The sequence below is a fragment of the Macrobrachium rosenbergii genome, chromosome 6 (genome assembly GCF_040412425.1).
Source record: "Macrobrachium rosenbergii isolate ZJJX-2024 chromosome 6, ASM4041242v1, whole genome shotgun sequence".
Lineage (NCBI taxonomy): Eukaryota > Metazoa > Arthropoda > Malacostraca > Decapoda > Palaemonidae > Macrobrachium > Macrobrachium rosenbergii.
The window spans coordinates 24,769,118-24,790,333 of record NC_089746.1 but is presented as its reverse complement, the minus strand read 5'-3'; the positions used below and the strand labels follow the sequence as shown (position 1 = coordinate 24,790,333).

General features: G+C 36.1%; 2 protein-coding genes across 7 annotated transcripts; one reads left to right on the top strand and one right to left on the bottom strand.

Moving 5' to 3' along the window:
* Nucleotides 1-1,188: 1,188 nt before the first annotated feature.
* Nucleotides 1,189-17,210, bottom strand: Nacalpha (nascent polypeptide associated complex protein alpha subunit). 6 transcript variants are annotated; one of them, XM_067105273.1, is made up of 5 exons: nt 16,984-17,210; nt 9,063-9,189; nt 8,671-8,922; nt 5,686-5,781; nt 1,189-1,733 (listed from the first exon to the last, which is right to left on the bottom strand). In XM_067105273.1, the coding sequence occupies exons 2-5, from the start codon at nt 9,156-9,158 to the stop codon at nt 1,551-1,553; spliced, it is 627 nt and encodes a 208-aa protein (XP_066961374.1). In that variant the 5' UTR covers nt 9,159-9,189; nt 16,984-17,210; the 3' UTR covers nt 1,189-1,550. The 6 variants fall into 6 exon arrangements, with proteins under 6 accessions (XP_066961374.1, XP_066961371.1, XP_066961369.1 ...); XM_067105270.1 differs by having other exon boundaries at nt 8,671-8,925; nt 16,984-17,156; XM_067105268.1 differs by lacking the exon at nt 16,984-17,210 and adding an exon at nt 12,147-12,281 and having other exon boundaries at nt 8,671-8,925.
* On the top strand, nt 17,057-20,795 carry LOC136839360 (uncharacterized). Its single transcript, XM_067105267.1, has 3 exons — nt 17,057-17,198; nt 17,563-17,629; nt 19,036-20,795. The coding sequence occupies exons 1-3, from the start codon at nt 17,196-17,198 to the stop codon at nt 20,502-20,504; spliced, it is 1,539 nt and encodes a 512-aa protein (XP_066961368.1). The 5' UTR covers nt 17,057-17,195; the 3' UTR covers nt 20,505-20,795.
* The last annotated feature ends 421 nt before the right edge of the window (nt 20,796-21,216 follow it).

The window sequence follows — 21,216 nt, the reverse complement described above, 5'->3', positions numbered from 1 at the left end:
CTTCATTTGTACGACCACCACCTTTTAACTTGTTTACATCTAGTTGAAGCTTTGCTCACGTGTACAGTATGTATTGGTAAGTTTGTAATCCAGTTCAATTACCTTCATGGATAGTTATCGTATGCACATGGAAAGAAAGAGAGAGAAATTTAGGGTGACACTACAGCCAAGAGATTTTAGGAGTGACCCAGGTACCCTGTTTTCAAATTATTACAGGACTTGCCTTAGGACCTGTCCACACTCACCGACGGGCAAACACTGTTCCCATAACCGTTCCACTATACTGACCGACAGAGTATGGAGCCACAACGATGCGATTGTCTGGTAACACTGCTTCAGAAGCGAGAGAAAATATAAACAGCTGGAAGTGCCCGACGGGCATGCCCGGTAGTGTGGACAGGGCCTTAGAGTCAGTGCTTGCATGAGGTGAAGATTGGAGGCAAGACAAAATCAAATATATTATACTGTCAACCAGAAAGGCTAATAGCAAACGAAAGTAATCAATGCAAGTGCAAGCAGCTTTTGGTGCTATCTTGCGCGGGCCACACTTGACACCTGTCATTGCTCATCATGTGTATGGTTCATCCTTCTGATTTTCACGATTACAGTATTTAGATTTTTTCAACGTTTCTTAGCACTAGTCCATTATGGACACACCCTAGGTAAACTCTGATAAGGTAGGGGTAGCCTAAACCTAGGCTTCTTGTCAAGTAGTTTCAGATCACAAAACAAACACTTGAGCTTTCAGGAGGTTTCCCAAACGTGTCTTTACGTGTTAACTTGAAACTTATTACAGATCCTCACAAATTTTATACTTGGGTAAACTGAAATGGAAATAAAAAAATTTCTATAAACCAATTTGCTTCCAAAGCTTGACAGCTGGAAACATTTGCCCATGGTCTGATTAAACAATTTTCCAATTATACTATGTAAAAAAAAATGTAAAAAATCAAATGCATTTTCATAGCCATCAGCTCTCTACTGCATGAATGATCTAATTATGCTTTTTCCCTTGCCCTCGGGCTGAACTATTTAATTTTGCCTGACCTTCCTTCATTCTTTCAACTTTACTTTTTCCAAGATACTATAGCTATATTTAGAAAAAAAAAAAAAAAAGTTTTTTTTTTTTTTGAGAAACTGTGCTGTGTACAATTTATTGGTCACATTTACTGTTAATAAAAATAACCGTTAGGTACTAGATATTTATTTAAAGATGAAGACATCAGAGTAAGTATAAGTTCTGTTTTGTTGATGTGAAAACAAGGAAGAGGCAGACGTGAATGGGTATAAACTTCGGATTTTATTGCTAGTTGCACTAATTTTGTGTTGTGTATGACTTTGTCCTAGAAAAGGTGTAAAAAGTAAAAATAAATCAAGGGCACAAAATGACATGGACAACTAAATTTTAAGATGATTAATTACAAACCAATTTCAGAAATAAAAATGCAGATCTCACGGACTCTTTGCAAATACAAATGCATGTTTCACACAAACCATCAGTCTTTAATCGCAATCAAATAAAAAAAAAATTAAAATGATATACAAGGCGATCACATTGTTAGATCCATAATGGCATTAACTATATCATTATTATTCTTTTTCAATGCTCTAACTGCCTTGGCACGCGATACATTGGCTTGGGAAACGACAAGCTCAATATCCTTCTCTTCCAGTCCAGTCTCGTCTACCTCCTCCTCATCCTCCTCTTCGTCTTCCTGTATAGCAGCAGGTACCTGGAAAAAAAAACCCCATACATATATTACCACAGAAATCAAACATTTAAAAAACAGCAATTTAAGAGAAATTCAAATTCATCATAATCTTAAAACTAAGAAATCACAAATATGAAACAAGGTGCACAATTATAAAGAGAAAACTGTTTGCTACATGATATTCCTTACTCGTCTGGTGCTGCTGGACTAAAGAAATATTTGCAAAGGTGGGGAAAATATGTTGGTGGTACAGTACAACTAAAATGAGTAAGTGAATGATCTAATCACATGTCCAACATTTGTTATTCTCTGTATACAATATGCTTCAATACTGTAACTTAGATTATGTTGGTCACCACAGTATGCACGGCAGGCCAGTGAATGTTCATGTTTTTAGGCAATACCCAATCCAGACCTTGCAAAAAGCCCATTAACAATGCTATAGGCACTTCTGTTGGTAAAACGTCTTACATCATAACTGCCCTCCACATCATAACTGCCCTCCAAAGTTACCTGTATTCAGCCCTTAAATTTTACCATAATCCAGTTGTACCCTGCAAAAGTTCCCGTAGGCAATATGAGTTTTAAGATGGTTGAAGTGCCATTCTCTTCTTTTGGCTGGTAAAACATTTATAAAGACTCACACAGACCAGTTTTCAGTAATCAGTGAATGAATCATAAAAGGTGGAATGGTTTCTATGGATTAAAGAAATGTTGTCAGATGTTGCATAAAAGGTATTAGGCTATATCATGAATTCTTCCCGAGTCACAATAACTGGTGTACTCCAAAGTTCTAAACTGTTTATGAAAGAAAAAGTCTACAGTAGTGTGACATATTACTGGATCCCTGTTCACAAAGAATTAAGGGAAACGAAGGCAATATAGCAGAAAGTTTCAATTATTCGTACAAAGAATAAACGAAGTATCAGTGCTAAAACAATTACACATATTACAGTGTATGACCTTTTACTTTCTGTTCAGATCTTTGGTAAATACAGGGTGGGAGGAATACTGAACCTGACAAATTACTCCAGGTTAAACCCACTCTTGGTCTGTGGTGTTCATTCTACAAAATATTGTTACTGTATACTGAAGTAATGAGTAACCTTCATTTGACACATGGTAATTTGATAATTCTCCAAAATAAAAATGATGATGAAAAGAACATTACATTGAAACCTATCTTATGTGACAGTCCACTTTTGACAGAGTACAGACTGGAATATAGAATTTTGGCCCAAGGCCAAGCACTGGCACCTATGAGGTCATTCAGTGCTGGAACGTATACTGATAGTAGAAAGGTTTTAAAGGTGTAACAGGAGGAAAACCTGGCAGGTGCACTATGAAACAATTGTTAGGAGAGGCTGGATATTAAGATGGAAGAAAGAGAATATGAACAGAGGTACAATAGAAGGAATGAAAGGGTTGCAGCTAGGGGCCAAAGGGACATTGCAAAGAACCTTATGTCATGCCTACAGTGCACTGCAAAGTTTGACAGAGTTAGTTAGGTATAAATGATTTGTTTAACCAGACCTCTGAACTCTTTCAGGTTCTTCTCGGGCTGGGAAAAGAATGGGGAAAGAGTACATAAAAAAATTAAGTAGTTAACTAAATAAATAAATAATAAAAAAAAAGGAGGGGATTAGGAAAAAAAAAAAAAAAAAAGGAGATTATATTTTACTTATCAATTTAATTTTGTTTAAGAAGAGAATGATATTATTAATTGAAAAGTTATTACCTTCTGCTAGAATATCCTTTATTGATTTATTTTGTAAATAAGTCACAGAGTATAGTATAATATTTTGTTTATAAATCACTAAAAAAAATTGTTGGAATTTTGATTTTCTGTCCATCCAAACATGACCATTATTTCAAACTTTTCATTACATAAAAACTGCTGAAGGAGACTGTATGACATCTAGAAATACTTAACAGGATTGTTTCTACAAGTGGCAATATAGTTATGTAGCAGCAATGAAAGTTAATTACAAGAAAAATTATATTATATACAGAATGGGAATCCAGAGGAGTAAAATTAATAACAAAAGCACTTATTTTTCAAGGTTAAAAGAAGAAGGGAGTAAAGCTATCAACAATTCAGGGAGGTGAAATAGAACTGAATACAGAATTTAGGACTAAGGCCAAACGCTGAGATCTATGAGGTCATTCAGCACTGAAGCGGAAATTGACAATATAAAGGTTTGAAAGGTGTATCAGGAGAAAAACCTTGCAGTTGCACTAAGAAATACATGTTAGGGGAGTATAATTATCGATTGATTGATTATGGCCACTAAAACTGGCATCACAACATCTAGGTTATTGACGTCAATAGTGGGTGGAATAAGATGGAAGAAAGAGAATAGGAATGGAGGTACAGTAAAAGGAATGAAAGGGGTTGCAGCTGAACAATTTATTGCAAAAAGACGAGGGAATATATTTACACAATTGAGCAAAATAAAAATTGGCATTTTTTCCAAATTCAACAAAAGGATAATTTTCTCTTTCTTACACGCTAAACAAAATATTGATTAAAGTTATTGATAAAGATATTGACTGTTGATAAAATTAAGGGACCCTAGAACCAGTATTTTTAGGTATTTATGATCCCATAAGGTAGTATGGTTATTTTTCTACAAGTTTTTATGTATTCAGGCACGACAGCATGTGCGCAAGTTGAAATACCATGGAGCATTTAAATGCCAATTGACTAATGATGGATGACCAGAAAATTTTTCTTTTTTCAGATTTTTTCTTAGATTTTCTTTTTCAATACTTTTGTTCGAGAGACTAACCCTGCTGGTTTCATACCAATTTTCTCTGATCAACAATTCATCTCTATTCAGTGATGTCACAATATTTTGTTTAAATGAGGCTGGATGGAACATGTCCCATAAAATAAAAAAAAATGTTGTTTCTTGATTTTCCTTGTTATTATTCCTTAGAATATTATTATCATTAAACATGAAACTCTGAATATGCAGATAAAAAAAAAAAAAAAAAACCCCGTAAAGTAGCTTATATAGGAGGCCAGGCCAAAAGAAAGTTTGAAGCTGAAGCTAAACAAAGATCATCCAGTGGAAATTCTGCAACAAAACAATCTTTAGCTGTTCATAAATCTCTCTCCATGGCAGATTGTGTGAATATTTCTATTGCCAAATAAAAGAAACTAATAAAAACATCAAAATACTGCCAAGCCTTCATCAAAAGATCACCTTGACTTTAGGTTTTTTCTCATAAGTAAAGTTTTACAACTTTCAAAATTTCTAAGGTTCCACTGATTTTGAAGCTAGAGGCATAATTTTTTTGTTATTTGTTTCTGAAAGGTTTAGTTTCTTTTTTGGCTTAGTTTAAAAGTATGTTTGCATTGCATATTTTTTTTAAATGAATGTTCAGTATTTAATTTTCAAATTTTTTGTCTATAATAATCCGTCTATAATCAATTAGTACCAACAGCTAAGATTACAAGAGTAATTGAATATTTTAATCCATTTAATAAAATGAACGTGTATAGCTTTCAATATTACTTACAAAAAATTTGACAGATTTCAAAATAAAATATCCTCAGCAGTTTAAAAACTGTAAGAGATTCCTAATTTCTTAATATGTTTACTTTTTATAAAATTCAGATTCTACATAACTATTTGAGTAATTTTAATGCATAATTAACAAACTGAAATTATTTAATTAGGATTAAATGAAAAAAAAAAAATAAATAAATAGGGCTCTCAAATCTTAACATTTTAAAAATGACCATCCAAATTTGACTGATGAATATATTTTGTTAAGTCATGGTCAGCTAGTATCCCATTGCCATGTAAACATCACACTTGCAGCTTCAAAACCTTTCACAACTTCCACATGTGCCAGTACCTTCAATGCTTCACCTTCTGCAATACCTTAAAATTACTACCAACATAACTGGCTCCCCCTTGGAAAAACCTAGTTTAGTTCAAAGCATCAACATAGTTCTCACCGTAGTGTGTGCAGCATTGTCAGCAGCTGGGTTGACGGTTGGCTCTTTGAATTTCTCAGCAGCTGCCATCTGTGCCTGTTGATTCATGTCCTCAATCTGAAAAACACCAAAGAGCATTACTTACATAAGTTAGCTGTAACCCCTAACATACCCAAGTTTTAAACAGAGACCCCTACAAAATAAGTTGCGAAGAATAAGATCATTAATCACATTTAAAATTTTCACTGTAATTTATGCTGATTAACAAGGTGGTTGGATATTGGTGATAGGCAGTTCAGTGGCAGGGTTGCCGCCCTCTCACCAGTCTGTAACCAAGAACTTTTTCCTTCATCATTAAGGGACTATATGGAGATGGTCAAGGTGAGATCATGCTAACCACTGATTTGTATACACATGGAAGCACAGACATCAAACGCTCAGTCTATGAAAAAGAGAGGGTTCTGTCCTCTGTGTAGAGTATGAGAAGTACAGGTCAGTTGAGAGATCATGTAGTGGGCAAATAAGCTACATCAAGTAGTGGGGAAAATATAATGTAATGGGTTCAAATAAAAAAAAGAAAAGTTCTTGGGCACCATCCTGTGCCTGCTAGTAATAAATAGGAGGCAACACTTGAGTCAATTCCTTAAGAATTTACAGGGCACAACAGTACCTTTTCCAAATAGCTATTAACAGTCTTGGAGGGATGGACAAAGAAGCCTTCCAATTTCTTGACAGGAAGTGAGTTCTAATTTTTTAAAACAAACTCAGAAGTGTACAAGAACGAAAGCAAATCTCAGCCTTCTGAATGCAAGAGGGGAGGGCAGTCATTCCACTGCAGAAAACTGAGCTCACAGAGCAAGCATGATTGTTCAAAAGTTTCTCATGAGCATGGATATCCCCACAAAGGATGAGAGGTTCAAGCCCTTCAGTCAGAAGACTTGGCTTGGTTCAAGGCAATGATAGCCTTTCTCTGCAGAGACTGAGAGGAGCTTGTCTCATTGAGGGTGGATGACAAAGATATTAAACTGTTAAAAAATGAGTTCAACTGAACCTTCGCTCAAGTGGTTCTGATATGAATAACCCTCATGCCTCACAATCCCTTCAAGACCAAGGAGAATCCTCTCCTAGAAGAGAAGAAGCAGACACACCATTCTGCTTTGGAGACTACTTTTCAGATCTTGGACAGAACAGCTCTGAGCTTAGAACCATGAGCCCTTGATGTCAGGATCTATCGCGAACATCCTAAACCACTATCTAGCCTAATTACTTTCCTATTAACACCTTGGGTAAACTAGTAACAGACCTAGGAGACCATGCAAGAGTTATCATGCACAGCAGAAGATGAATGCAACAAAACACCCTCCACTGATTCCAGGAAATACAAGGAGCAACTTGCGTCACTGGAGGAGTGGAAAGACCACAAGAATGTGCTGTGCATCCTCATCCAAGAGCGTAAGTGCCTCAGACCAAGAAGCCTGAGAATGAGCAAGACAAGCACTGGAGGCATCAAATATTTAAGAACCAAAGGTACAGTGGCATCATAGATGGTGAGCACTTCTTAGCCTTGCAATTCTCCCCATAGTAGTTCTGTTGCAGAGTCCAGCCAACACATTCCTTGGATGGCAAATCAAAACCTTACCCAAGCTTAAAGAACAAAAGCAATAAGATCTAAATCTTATGTGCACTTAACCTCACCTGACAAGATCTACTTCTTTCAGACATCATTAATCCTTACCACAATCATCCATACACAGAGAACACAGTCAAAACCCAATAACAATCATCAAAAGAAATGAGCTTCAATGTACATTCACTAAGGAAAAGGAAGATGTCTGCACAGAACAGCAACCAAAGAAAAAATGACGAGTTACCAACAGGTGAGTAGGTGGTATCCCACCACTCCCCTACCTACCAACAGTTTCACCTTGTTACAAAACTTTAAGTGTTTCCAGCTCATGCAAGGATTGCTCCTGTGTAAATGATAGTGGCTTGTGCATTTTATACAAGTATATGTTTCACTTTAATACAAAAAAAAAAAAAAAATTCATGTATAACAAAATAATGCTTCAGTAACTTTTGAGATTCAAAGCATCCAGATTCATTAACTAGGCCCCCAAGGAGAAACATAAAAAATTGTAATAAATCTGCAAATGAACTTTTAGATAGTAATGGCTCAAATTCTTAAACATTTAAATGTGTTTGCTACTAAACTACTTCCAAGCTTTGGCCATCTTATTATCAATGCATTTAACAATTATCATACATAAAATATGAATAAAAAAGGTCATGATAACAAAATCCAACTTGTACTGCACTATGGAATACTCAGGTAACTTGTAAGTCTTCCTACCTCTGGCTCTTCAGTACAATTTTGTGTTGCCTACACAATTTGAACTAATTAACAGCAATTTTACAGACCATTTCTTTTCGTCTCATCCTTACCATTGTATGTATTTTTCCTTTGCTTTACTTTGGTTCATTAACTAACTTTAATCAAAATTTTTCATTCAAGAACAGTTTCCAACAGTTAGCCTAAATGATGAATGACTCACGCACATCCAAACAGCCAAGTGAACATGGAATAAAATTGGCAGTTAGCTTGACCATATTTAGTAACTTGAGGAAAATATTCACCATCAGATACCTAGAATACCTTATCCTTCCACAGATCTGATATGAAAACTACTTGCATAACCTCCTAATACTGCAACCCATGAAAATGATAACACTCTAAAAAATAATAATTAAAAGGAAACGAGAAGGATAAGTTACACTGACAAAAGTACAAAGTTACAAGAAAAAAAAAAAAGAACAAATTGTCAAACAAATCTCTAATTCTATTTAACTTCATGGTAAGACTATCTGCAAATAACAAAGTAAATCACAATAAACACCATAACATACTACTGTATTGGAATGAGCATCAAAAATTCATCACACTAAATAGTCCTAGCAAGGTTAAACCTTCACAACCAGGTAACATAGCAAAAATATCAATGGACAAACCTTAGCTTCACCAAAAACGATGTAGGTGTCAGAGGCAGGATTCTTGAATACATCTGGTTTGTTGATGACAAAAAGAATGTTCTTACTTTTGCGAATGGTAACTCTGTTGACACCAGGTACCTGTTTGAGTCCAAGTTTAGACATCAACTTACGGGCCTTCTTCTCAGAACGAGACTGTTTGGCTGCCTTGGCAGACTCTGAGATGGTGGGAGCAGATGCTGATCCTCCCTGAACCAATTCTGGCAAGGACTCCTGCTGAATACAAATCATAAGTAAAATGGAAACATAAATAATACTGTAATGCCTAATTTCATCATGTCAACATGTATGTACACAATACAGCCATATATATATATATGGAGTAAATTGCTATACAAATCATTTTCACAAACCTCAGTATCTGAATCTGACCCAGACCCCGCACCAGGTTCCTCTGCAGCCTCAGCGGCAGGTGGTGTGGTCTTTTCGATTTCTGTGAGTTCTGGCATGATGGCGTTTCTCTTACAAAAGCTGCTCAACCTGAAAACAGAATGCAAAAAAACATATTTGAAAACAGTCAGTTGACAATTATTAATCCTAGTTACACAGTAACAATTACTATTACCACTTCACATTTTATCAATTAACTATATAAAAGTAAATTCTCTTAACTGACAGAAGCCAAACAGGGAAAACTTAACCACCAGCTATAAATATGAAGATGCCATTTTTACGTACCACAGCACTTCCAAGAAAAAACCTACATTACTGAAAATTCTCCACTCTACCACCATTTCAAGTGTGCATTGACCCAGTCAACCAAATAATTAAAAAAAATTTTCTTGTCATTCCTAAAAACAGAGGCCAAGCTTCAACAAATCAATCCAGACACCACAATTCAGGACATTACAAAACTCAACACCAATGAAGCTACAGTTGCTTCTGTACCTTTTATTAATAAACCCCTTGTTTTCATACCCCTTCAACTGTCTTAGAACTCAAGGTGTACTCCAATATGAATTCAGTGAAAGTGAACTAACTGGGTAGTAGGCTAAGCAATCCATCCATCAACCTTAATTGGTCAATTACTGCTAATTCAGATATCACTAATTTTACTTTTGATTAGTATATTTATCCCTGGCACACTTCGATGTGAATGGCAGCCAGAAGCACCTCCCTCCAGTAAGCCTAGTTCCCATAATTCCAAATAGTTGATGCAACAAACATCCAATGAACTTCTGTTCACAAAAAACTGCAGACAAGGTCAAAAACCTACACAGACTTATGTAAGCTACATAATGACCAACTTTGCAGAATGTTAAGGGCTGTCAGCAGGCCTAAATCATTCAGTACGGCTTATGCACATTTGTAAGTTAAGGTTGGCATGAATGTGTGGCTAGGATTTTTAAATATCGAGAAGTTGAAGCCAGGGCCAATCCAAATATTCAAGTGGATGCTTATTCTATAGGACTTGGCAATAGCCAAGTAAAATTTGTAGAACGTAATGAAAGTGTCTGGGAACACTACTTTAGGAGCAGATGCAGCATTGGGAGCCAGGTAGGCAGAAGAAATCTGGCCATGGAAATGGGCAAACCTAACCTTTCCTAGAATGCAGTGTCCTGACCTAACCAGACCTTGCCTACCAAACCTAACATTGGGCCCCCTACTTTTCATACAACCTAGGCCTAGCCTAATTTCAAACACAACCTACCCATTCATTTTTACAGCAAACTGCATCATTTACATGACCATTCCTGGGATTTTTACGGGACAAAATAATGTCCCAACATGCTAGGCCTACACCTATTAAGTTATCAATTAGCCTAAGCTTGGCTTGCACTCTTTAATTGGTTTATGAGAGTGGCCTAATATCTGAACTGGAACTGGAATATAAATTTAGGGTAATTCTAAGTACTAGCTCCGCTCCTGTTTTTATCTTGGAAACTGGTTTTTTCTACACTTTCGGGGCTTCTGATACTGGCAGTGAGTTTGTTGTCGGCCAACTGTTATTTGCCCCCTAAGTCTACTCAACAGTAAAGGGGAACTGTGGAATTTGGGGTTTTGGGTGGGGGAGAACACAGAAATGGAGTGGACATGTTTACGTTGGGGAGGTGCCCTTCGGAGGGGAAAAACAAGAGGGAGCCATTCCCCAACAGGAGGGAGTTAAATGCATTTTGCCGTGTTTAGTACTGGCACTGGGGGGATGGAACGTCCCTTCGCCGTATTTAGTACTGGCCCAGGGGGAGTACCCATACATTAACAAGTTAGTGCACTTGCCTGATGGGATATGAACCATTCAAAACAGACGTACCCGTGCTCTGACTTGTGAAGATCGCGTATGGAAACCCCTTGTTGGATGGGCTTCAGGGGCTAATTACAGGTTAATTACATTTGTGTGACAAAAACTGAAGATAAATCCATAATTAGCAACCAAAAAACTGTACAAAGTCAAGTTAGAAGGAAATTGCCGAGGTGGAGTTACTGCTTAGATCTACCAAATTTAGGCCCAGTTCTGGAATATAAATTTAGGCCAAAGGCCAAGAATTGGAACCTATAAGGTCATTCAGCACTGAAATTTATGTTGAATCAAATATTGAGGTTGGAAAGTGAGACGGAAGAGAATGTGAGCGTGGGTACAGTAGGTAAAAGGAACGAAAGGGGTTGCAGCTGGGGGCTGAAATGACGCTGCAATGAACCTTCAGCAATGCCTACAGCACACACAATGAGGTGCACTGACGTCACTAGGCTAACCACCTATGGGATATATCCTATTCTAGGCCTATTGGTCTAGACTAAAGGATAATGCTCAACAAACGTACGTAGTTCTACATTTACCAAAACACTGCCTAAGCCTATTCAGCTCATAAAGCTTTACAACAAAACTTAAAGCCGCAAACTTTGCTATACGGTAAACCTGGCCGTGTCGCCGGAAATAACCTACACTGAACCATGCCCGCACTATCTTACCAAAGCAATTCAATTGGCTGTGAAAACACCTTCGGTTTTGCTACTAAAACCAACTTAAGTTATCATAAGCTAATACAAATAAATTAGCTCAAATTACATATGGCGCCATTCTAGCCTAGGTTTAGTCATTATGGGCCTTTTTTGTTCGCGTTGATCCGACTGAAGTTAATCCCGCCTCCCCTTTGTTGACAAGTTGTTATCACTTTGGACATGACATTAAAGTTCCTTATCTTGAATTATAACATACCGTACACCATTCACAACTATAAACACCGTCCTTGTTACTTTAAAACAACAACGTATAACACATTTGAGGTTTCATTATAACCTTGAATACGACAGCACGGCGGTATACACTTTTCCCGTTCCGTCGACCTGCTTTCATCGCAGAACATCTGCGTAATTCAAGGGTCCAATAACGGAAAATGTCTTCTGACATATTCCATGATTACTGAACTTCCTAAACGAATGCAATAGCGACTAAATCACTTCGTAATTCAAGTTCATTCGCAAAGACAAGAATAACTTACACAAGTTGGGCGCGGGATCAGGGCTGCAAAGACTTGCCTCGTCTCCTTCTTCCTTGAGCTGTGCTGCCATCTATCGGCAGAGCGAAGGCGTCACAAAGCAAAAAAAGTGATGCGTTCTCGTTTAAATTTGGTTGAATAACACAATATTTATTCATAATGAGACAATATTACATTTCATAAAAAATTTAATTTTCGATTAAACCTAATAATTTTCATATATATAGTTACCACAACAAACAAGAAACATTTTAAAAACAAAACCATATCAATTAAATAGAACGCCCCATGTATACTCGTGCGGAGCTTCTTCTTCGCATTATTCTTGAATAGTATTTTGCGACCGACAGTTATACACAACCTTGATCCATACAACTGTGGTTAGCAGGGGCAAAATTATACCTGAAAGCATATTCATGAAACGTACCATGATCTTATTCAGTTTAATTTCCTCTAGATGACCACCGCAAAACCCACGGCTTTTGTTAAAACTATCAATGTTATTATATTTTAACAGACCAACGGCACCGTTAATTTAAGGAATTAACTTCCTGTAAACAGAACTGTCATCTATGAATAAAATAAAAAGCGTCTAAATGTATAAGAAAATAAATGAAAAGATGAGTCAATAAAAGGACGTAAGTGATAATTTAAGTCAGAAGACTAGATGAATAGTGCCAGACATTTATGTTGCAGCTACTATAGCCATCTTTACTTTCTCATGGCATCTTTTTGTTTTCTGATGCTAGAGTTGCTCAAAAGCAGCCAAAAGTGAAGACGCCCATATTCGTCACCTTGCAGCGCAGGAAGACTCCAGCATGCTCCCAACCGACGACGATATAAATAGGCAAAATTAAAGCATATATAATTACCCTGCGCAATTAAGGTTCTATTTCATAACAGTCTATGAATAAGTTAATCCTTTAATTAGTGTTGTAAATAATAATTATGAATTTTGGAACAGACTAGGCTTATAACATATAAACTTCATTTTTTAAACAAACTGCGCAACCCATTTAAATATCACATAAGTATTTTGTTCATTTTAAGCTAAATTGATTATAGTAGTTTAATACAGGCTGGGATTATAATCTATGTATTATAACCTTTTTAAGTCATCTCAACGGAAACCTTGTAATTGTCATATCAGCCTTATATTCTTCTTGATAAAGTTATTTACTTGACAAGTTTACTTAGTATATTGCTTGCTCATATGCGTGTTGGATGCTTCCTAACATGAGAAAAAATGTCTGTTTATGGCATCAAATGATTTTGACCTTGTGACGACAAAGGCATCTTTCAGTACCCTTATTGGAGGTACGGCATCACAATATGACGAAAAACTTATCTGTACGACAGCGTATTAATGCTGATAGGAAGATTGCTGCACTGTTTTAGAACGGGTGGATTAAAACATCTCTGGCACTGGGCATTGCGACATCCAGGTACTGTGACAGAATGTGGAAACCGATGCTAATGCGAAAAAACAATAGAGGTGAAGTACTTAAGGCAATTGCAGGAGCTCCTGATTGAAACTGAGCTTATGATAGTTGACCAAGCAGGATTTCATCTGAAGATGGTCTAAATCATAATTACTTTTATTTACAACGGGGAAACTATCACCTCGATCAATTTTGTCAATACCTTTTTTATCATGTGATCCATTTCCGGTACCTAACCTTTTTCCACCATAAGGGTTTTGAGTGCAGAATAATTCAAATAGATTTTAGTGCTGCTTTCGATTCAGTAAATCACAAGCCCTTTATTTATAAACTTCAGAATCTTGTAGTGAGTGGATATGTTTTAGGGTTACTTCAAGATTTCCTTACAGGTAGGCAGCAGCGAGTTGCTGTTGATGGGATCTTTAGCGAACCAAGACTTATTGTGTCAAGAGTTCCAGAGGGTAGTGTTCTTGGTCCACTGTTACTTTTAGTGTATACAAGTGATATGGTTGTTGGCCTGGAAAACAAGATTGTTCAGTGTGACGATGATGCAACACTTGTGGATGTAGTAAAATATCCACTCATGAGAAATGAAGCTGCCATCAGCCTCATTCGGGACATGGAAAGGATCAGTGGGTGGTGTAGTAGGTGGGGTATAAGGTTAAACTCCAGTAAACCGAAAACACTGGGTTAACAGATCTCATACAGATTCTCTACCCCATCTTCCCCTTCAGATGGATGGTACTCACCTGAATGAGTTTGTAGCTTTAACTATTCTAGGTGTAACTTTTGACCCACATCTTACTTTTGAGAAACATCTAATGAAAGTTTCAGGAAATGCCTCGCGAAAGTTAGGTATTGTTCATAAGGGTCATATATTTATAACAGTGATAAAATCCAAGCAGCTTGTTTTAGGTCATTTGTATTTTCTTTACTAGAAAACTGTTCTCTGTTGTGGATGTCTACTTCTGCCGAATATTTATCTCTAGATAGAGTGGTTCGTGATGGCAGGTTTCTGTTTCCTAGTATTTAGCAGCTACGACTTGGACCATCGATGGATGGTCTCTTTTTTGTCAATTATTCGTAAGTTGTATTTTAACAAAGATCTTTCACATTCTCGGTTGATCCCTGATCCTCTTTTCCTGTCGAGAGCAACCAGATTCGTTGAAAAACAGCACCAATATGCAGTAAATTTGCCTTGCTGTCGAAATTCTCAGTTCCAGAGGTCCTTTATTCCTCACAGCGTTGGACTGTGGAACAGCCTCACTGGGGATGTAGTGCAATTGGAACTACTGAAGTTCAAACAAACATGCAATGCATTACTACCCTAATGCAGTTCTCCTTGCGTTTTAATAATTTAATTACATTTTTATTTATTTATTTATTTATTTATTTATTTATTTATTTATTTATTTATTTATTTATTTATTTATTTATTCATTTATTTATTTATCTAATAACTGACCTCCTCTGTCTTTATTTTCCATTACCTCTACCTTCTGATGCTTCTTTCTCGAATGAGCACCATATTCTTTGGAAGTTTATGTGGGCTTGTGCCATATGAATAGGGTTCATCGTCCGAATATATATATATATATATATATATATATATATATATATATATATATATATATATATATATATATATATATATATATATATATATATATACACACACACACATATATATATATATATATATATGTGTGTGTGTGTGTGTGTGTGTGTGTGTGTGTGTGTGTGTGTGAGTGTGTGTGTGTGTGCAAGTGTTTTGCGGGTGAAGAAGCTAGCTTTTAACCACAGTGTTATAAAATATTATTTCGAAAAGCAGTTGAGTCAATGGAGGATATGGGAAACTAAAAAATATGATAAATTCAAGATGGATGTGCAATCAGTCATCGACGTCATCGGCTCCAACATCGCATGACGCAAAGGCCTTCTGTGAAATTCCGCTGCGTGTGGCACTTTTGTGCTTTATCATCAGTAAATCTCCACTCATCCCTAGCCCCCTGACTAACAGTTCCCATCTAAGTAGGTCTGGGTTGTCCAACTCCTCTGGTGCCTAGGTGAGTCCAGTTGGCACTATCATAATCGATTCTCCCATGAATTGTGCGAAGGACATGTCCTAACCATCTCCGCCCCTTCATCGTTGTATAACACTTAAAGAACTTTCGTAATTTTCCTTATTGTATAATTTCTCACTCTACCCTGCTATTGAGTCCTAATGTTCTTCTTTAACATTTAATCTCTCATCAACAAAATCTTCTAGGTATATACTTTCATCATCATATCATGATTCATATCCGTATATCACTTTAATTCTTAATAGACTTACGTATAATCTTACTTTTGTATGCCATGTCACTTTATTTGATTCCCAAATCTAATTCAGCTTGCCCATCTCAAAAGAATGTTCGTTTGATTTCGTTGCTCCTAAATCAATGAAAGATTCAACCTGATTCATTCTTTCCCTAGCCAGTGTTATTTCATCCCTTTGTGTATACTCTGTCCTCATTATTTCTGCTTTTCTTCGACTTATCTCAAGTCTCACCTCACTAGATGTATGACGAATTCTTTTCGCCACACTTTATGAATCTTGCAGTTTTTCTGATTAAAATAACATTATATAAATATTATAGGTCTACCAAGTTTCTATTGTTGTTCTAATCTAAACTTTCGCTTCCATCTCCGACCACTTTTTACATTTTAAAATCGATGTGAAAGGGGATACAGGAAAAGATGAAATAATATTCGCCCGTAGCAACCCACTATTTACTGCAGATTCACTTAACAAGATCCCATTAGCATATACTTTTCATCTACTTCGTTCATGGATAATTTCAATTGTCCATGAACGCATATTTATCGGAAATATATATTTATATATATATATATATATATATATATATATATATATATATATATATATATATATATATATATATATATATATATATATATATATATATATATATATATATATAAACATACATTATTTGTGTGGTTTCTCGCATGTGCCTTATGTCTACATGATTGCAATATTCATTTGAAGAATGTAAATTTCTGTAAAATCCTTGTAAAAGTAAACCGCTGAAGACTTTAGCTTAATACTCGCTTTAATCAAATTCATGGAAGGTGTAGATGGTTGCCAGAATATAAAGAATTGTCTTTTGAAATTCTTCGCAAGGTCTACTGAATGGGTCTCTCGAAGTAAATGGTGGAAGGTGGTCACCTCGAAATGTAAAACAAATGCAATATTTCTGTTTGGCAGAGTTAATGCAAAGGTCGTGTAAATTTGCATGAATTATCAGTCATTACTGATAGCTTGCAAATACGCAAAAAATCAAACAGATAAGAACAGACGCAAGTAAATTACAAATTTACACCAAAATCCCTACCTTCATGGGATTCCCTGAATGAAGGCATCACTATTTTAACAGCCGGGTATCTCCGAGTCCTTTGTGGGTTTCCCCTCGGTCGTTATATAAGGAAGCCAGTGGCGGCACTGGGCATCAGTCTCCCTCGATCTGAGCTGCAAACTGTTGACAAGAGGGAGACAAACAAGGCCACTGAGACGGACTTGAATTGAAGGGCACTGTCTTCTTTTGCCATGGTAAGTAGACTCTGCTCTCTGGTGGCTGTGCGATGAACTACGTATTTAAGCGAGAGTTCACGCTGTCGGATTTAATTCTGTGCACATTGTGCATCTTTAGAATGGAGTTTACTATGTTACGTCTTCTGGCTGCTTATTTCAAGAGTGATCAAGTTACAAGTGATTTGATTCTCATTGAAAAATCTTTTAAAAATGCTAAGAATTAAAACCTTCGCAAATTGGAGTAAAAAGATTATCAAATATAAATGATACTTCTTTCAGTAATCAAATAGTACCAAAAACATTTCAATATTTCAAAAATCCTAGTGTATCTCTAATATTTTTGTAGGAAAAAGTAAACTAATGTGACTTTCTTTTCTCACAGATGCGCATCAAAATGCAAGCGGTTGGGGCAGCCCTGTTTATCCTGCTACAGATGACGTCAGCTTTCAGTGAGTGTTGTTTCTTTGTTTACAATGGACTCATTATCTTTTATATTTCAGTGATAACAAGTCACCTACTTTTATTAACGGAATTTCTGAGACTGATGATTTTTTTTTTATATATTTTTGCGTTTTAATCATGACTCATCCTCTGCCCAAAAGAATGAACTGTCTCTCCTTCACCGAAAGCTTAACTACTTTCTTATGGTCTGAAAAAATCACAAAAAGAAGAACAAATATATATATATATATATATATATATATATATATATATATATATATATATATATATATATATATATATATATATATATATATATATATATATATATATATATATATATATATATATATATATATATATATATATATATATATATATATATATATATATATATATATATGAAAGCCACACAGTTTCAGGAGCGTCATGTTTCCTTTCAGTGAAGGGGGAGCAAGGATTTCTTAAATATTCTTGTTCTCCAGTTTGTACTTTTAGTATCCTGTAAAACAAAACTATCGAGATGGCTTTTTGTTTGCCTTTCCGCCCTCAGATCTTAAAAACTGCCGAGGCTAGAGGGCTGCAAATTGGTGTGTTGATTATCCACCTTCCAATCATCAAACATACCAAATTGCAGTAGTTTTTCTTTTATTTAAGGTTAAAGTTAGCCATAAACGTACTTCAGATAGCGCTATAGGTACCAAGAACGTAGGCCACCACCGGACCTTGGCTGAGTTTCATAGGCAGCGGCTAAGAGTTTTATGAGCTGTGGCTGAGGCCACCACCGGACAGAAAACTCGATTACGCCGAAGAAACTTCTGCGCATTTTTACTTTTTTTTTCAAAGTTTAAACTGACCTGTTATCATTCTGCATAGTTTCATGGTCTAATCTTGTTTCCTTGCGTTCTTGAGTATCTTTATCATCGACACAAAAATTTCATTAGCAATAAAAAAAATGAGCTACAATCTTCCTCCAGTTTATAACTCATTCTTTACCCTCGATTTCATTTAGATGGAATTGTGGTTATTAAACTCATATATACAGTACATGCATTTATAAAAATATATATATATATATATATATATATATATATATATATATATATATATATATATATATATATATATATATATATATATATATATATATATATATATATATATATATATATATATATATATATATATATATATATATAATGTATATATGTTCTTACATATCTATATATATATATAGTTTTATATATACACATTCAAAATGACAAGCTAAGGGGTTGAAACAGTTTCACAAATAATGAAACGACACTATCTACAAATGGGAAAGTTATCATTATTTACGTGTAAGTTAAGAAATCATATTACGCAACATGACAATAATTTAAAAAAAAAAATTATTTTTGCTTTTCTTTTGTAGGTATTATGGGTCATGCTCCGTTGCAGCCCTTCTCCGCCCGTACGAAGCGTTCTGAGGGACACACATGCAGTCCAGAACTTGTGGATAACCTGGCCAAAACTGCAAAGGAAACTTGTTCCCAAGTGGAAGCTGTTGACAATTATATCGACAACATCCAGTCCAGACAACTAGTGCCAATTCCATCTTTCGCTGACCGCCATGGCTTCAAAGCTATCCTTGGTCAATACAATGGGGACCTCAACGTGGCTCGAGAGCACTGCCACCCATGGAGAAATGGCGACAATGTTGTCGCTTCTCTGAAGCAAGTGGTCGTGGCTGCACAGGGATTCGAACCTAAGTTCAGTGTAGAGTTCGTTAGGAATCAGGCCAGGATTAAGAATATTCTCGAAAATCACGAGGATATTGTAGCAATGGAAGCCACAGTTGCTGTATTGCAGAAGGATATAGCAGGGGCTAAAGAGGCTATCAAGGCTGCCAAATTTCAAGAACTGATTTCATATCTCGAAAATGTTATCAGAACCAAAGAAGAAGAAATGAATACCACGATGACAGAACACAACTTAGCCCTAGGTAGACTTGAATTGGCTGAACTAGTGAAATATCTCGAGTTTGTGAGGGCAGGAGCTGTGGATATTGAAAGCAAAGCTAACACTGCCAATACCAAGATCACTGCCTTTAGAGAAAATATCATAAGAGATGCTGGTGCCTTCAAGAGACACCGTACAAATGCCCAAGATGGAATTGCTAAGCTGCAGCAAGAGAAACAGAACAACAATGATGCTGTCAACAGCAACCAACAAAGCATTATCAACTTGAGAGCAAGCATCAACCAGGAAAACAGTCAGATCGCCTCGCTTCATGCCCAGATTGCACAGGCGCAGAGAGAGATCAGGGAAATTGAAGATCGCATTAACAGAAATACAAGGCCAGTCAAGAAGAGGAGGAGATTCGGAAGGTGGTTCCGATTCGTCCCAGTCGTTGGATGGACCATTGGAAATAAGTTCTACAAGGACGCCAAGGAAAGGGAAGAGCGACTGGCCAACGAAAAGAGACATTTCATTGCTGAGGGCAACCGTCAGATCCAGAACCTCCAGGCCCACATCGCTTCACGTAACCAGGAAATCATTCGCCATCAGCAGCAGATCAACAGCCTCGAAGCCAAAAACCGAGAACTCGAACAGGAACTGCAGCACTTCAGTCAGCTCGACGGGAATCTTCGCAGTCTTGAAGGTGAGGTCAACGCCATCCTGCCATCCATCGCGAGTGCTGTCAGTGGAGTCGGGAAGATGAAGGAAACCTTTGACTCTATTCAGCAAAACTTAGGAAGTGCCATTGCGCTTGCTAAGGAAGCCAAGACAGAGGCTGAACTAAAAAATATGAGGTACTTCATCTACAATGAAATCGATGACATTAAATGCAACTGGGAGAGTGCAAGGAATAAAATTGTTTTAGTTGGTAAATGTAACTGATAGCTTACATTTCTATGATTTCAGTATGAAATATGACGTAAATATTATTTCTTGCGCTATTTTTAGTGTACTATAATGCTTATGGTAAGTTAATCATAATATCATGAACTGATTCGTGTCTTGGGTATTATTCATAATTAACAAGACCTTTTTTGTAATATATTTTCTGACATTCATCGAACTGATTTTATTTATTGAAAATTTTATTTATGTTTGAAACTGAGATGTAAAGTGTCCAGTGTCAGTATTGCGCTCTGAAAAAAAATAAAAGTAAAGATATTTTTTCAGAAATCAAGTTTAATTGCCCCTGAAGTTGTTTTCAATTTGCATTCTATGGAAAAAATTGCAGAAACGAATGACAAAGGAATGAAGACGTTCTCAGGCAAGTGAATTGAACATAAAATTTATCTAGACAATAACTGAGTCTTGAGTTTTCTTTACAACAGTTTTTGAAGTTTGAAAAATGGATGATTTGATGGGACGACCTTCGATGTGCAAAATGTTGCTAATCCTCATAAAATGAAACAAGAAAAAATTGAACCCCCTCATAAACATCTTTTCATTTCTTTATAATTTTAGTCTTTATACTTTTCATCTTTTTTGGTCTAGATCATCGAAAATGCGAAATAAGTCACTGTCAGTCCTGACAGTATCTGGGTCGGATCAAAAAGTGGTGTAGTTATTGCATAAGAAACTAGATTGTGCAAAAACG

Excerpts from the sequence above, each read along its gene's own strand:
- Nacalpha (XM_067105270.1), bottom strand. The coding sequence starts at position 9,158 with ATGCCAGAACTCACAGAAATCGAAAAGACCACACCACCTGCCGCTGAG. Across the intron at positions 8,926-9,062 it reads GGTCAGATTCAGATACTGAG|CAGGAGTCCTTGCCAGAATT; the intron begins GTTTGTGAAAAT and ends ATTTGTATTCAG. Across the intron at positions 5,782-8,670 it reads TCGTTTTTGGTGAAGCTAAG|ATTGAGGACATGAATCAACA; the intron begins GTTTGTCCATTG and ends GGTGTTTTTCAG.
- LOC136839360 (XM_067105267.1), top strand. Across the intron at positions 17,630-19,035 it reads ACAGATGACGTCAGCTTTCA|GTATTATGGGTCATGCTCCG; the intron begins GTGAGTGTTGTT and ends TTTCTTTTGTAG.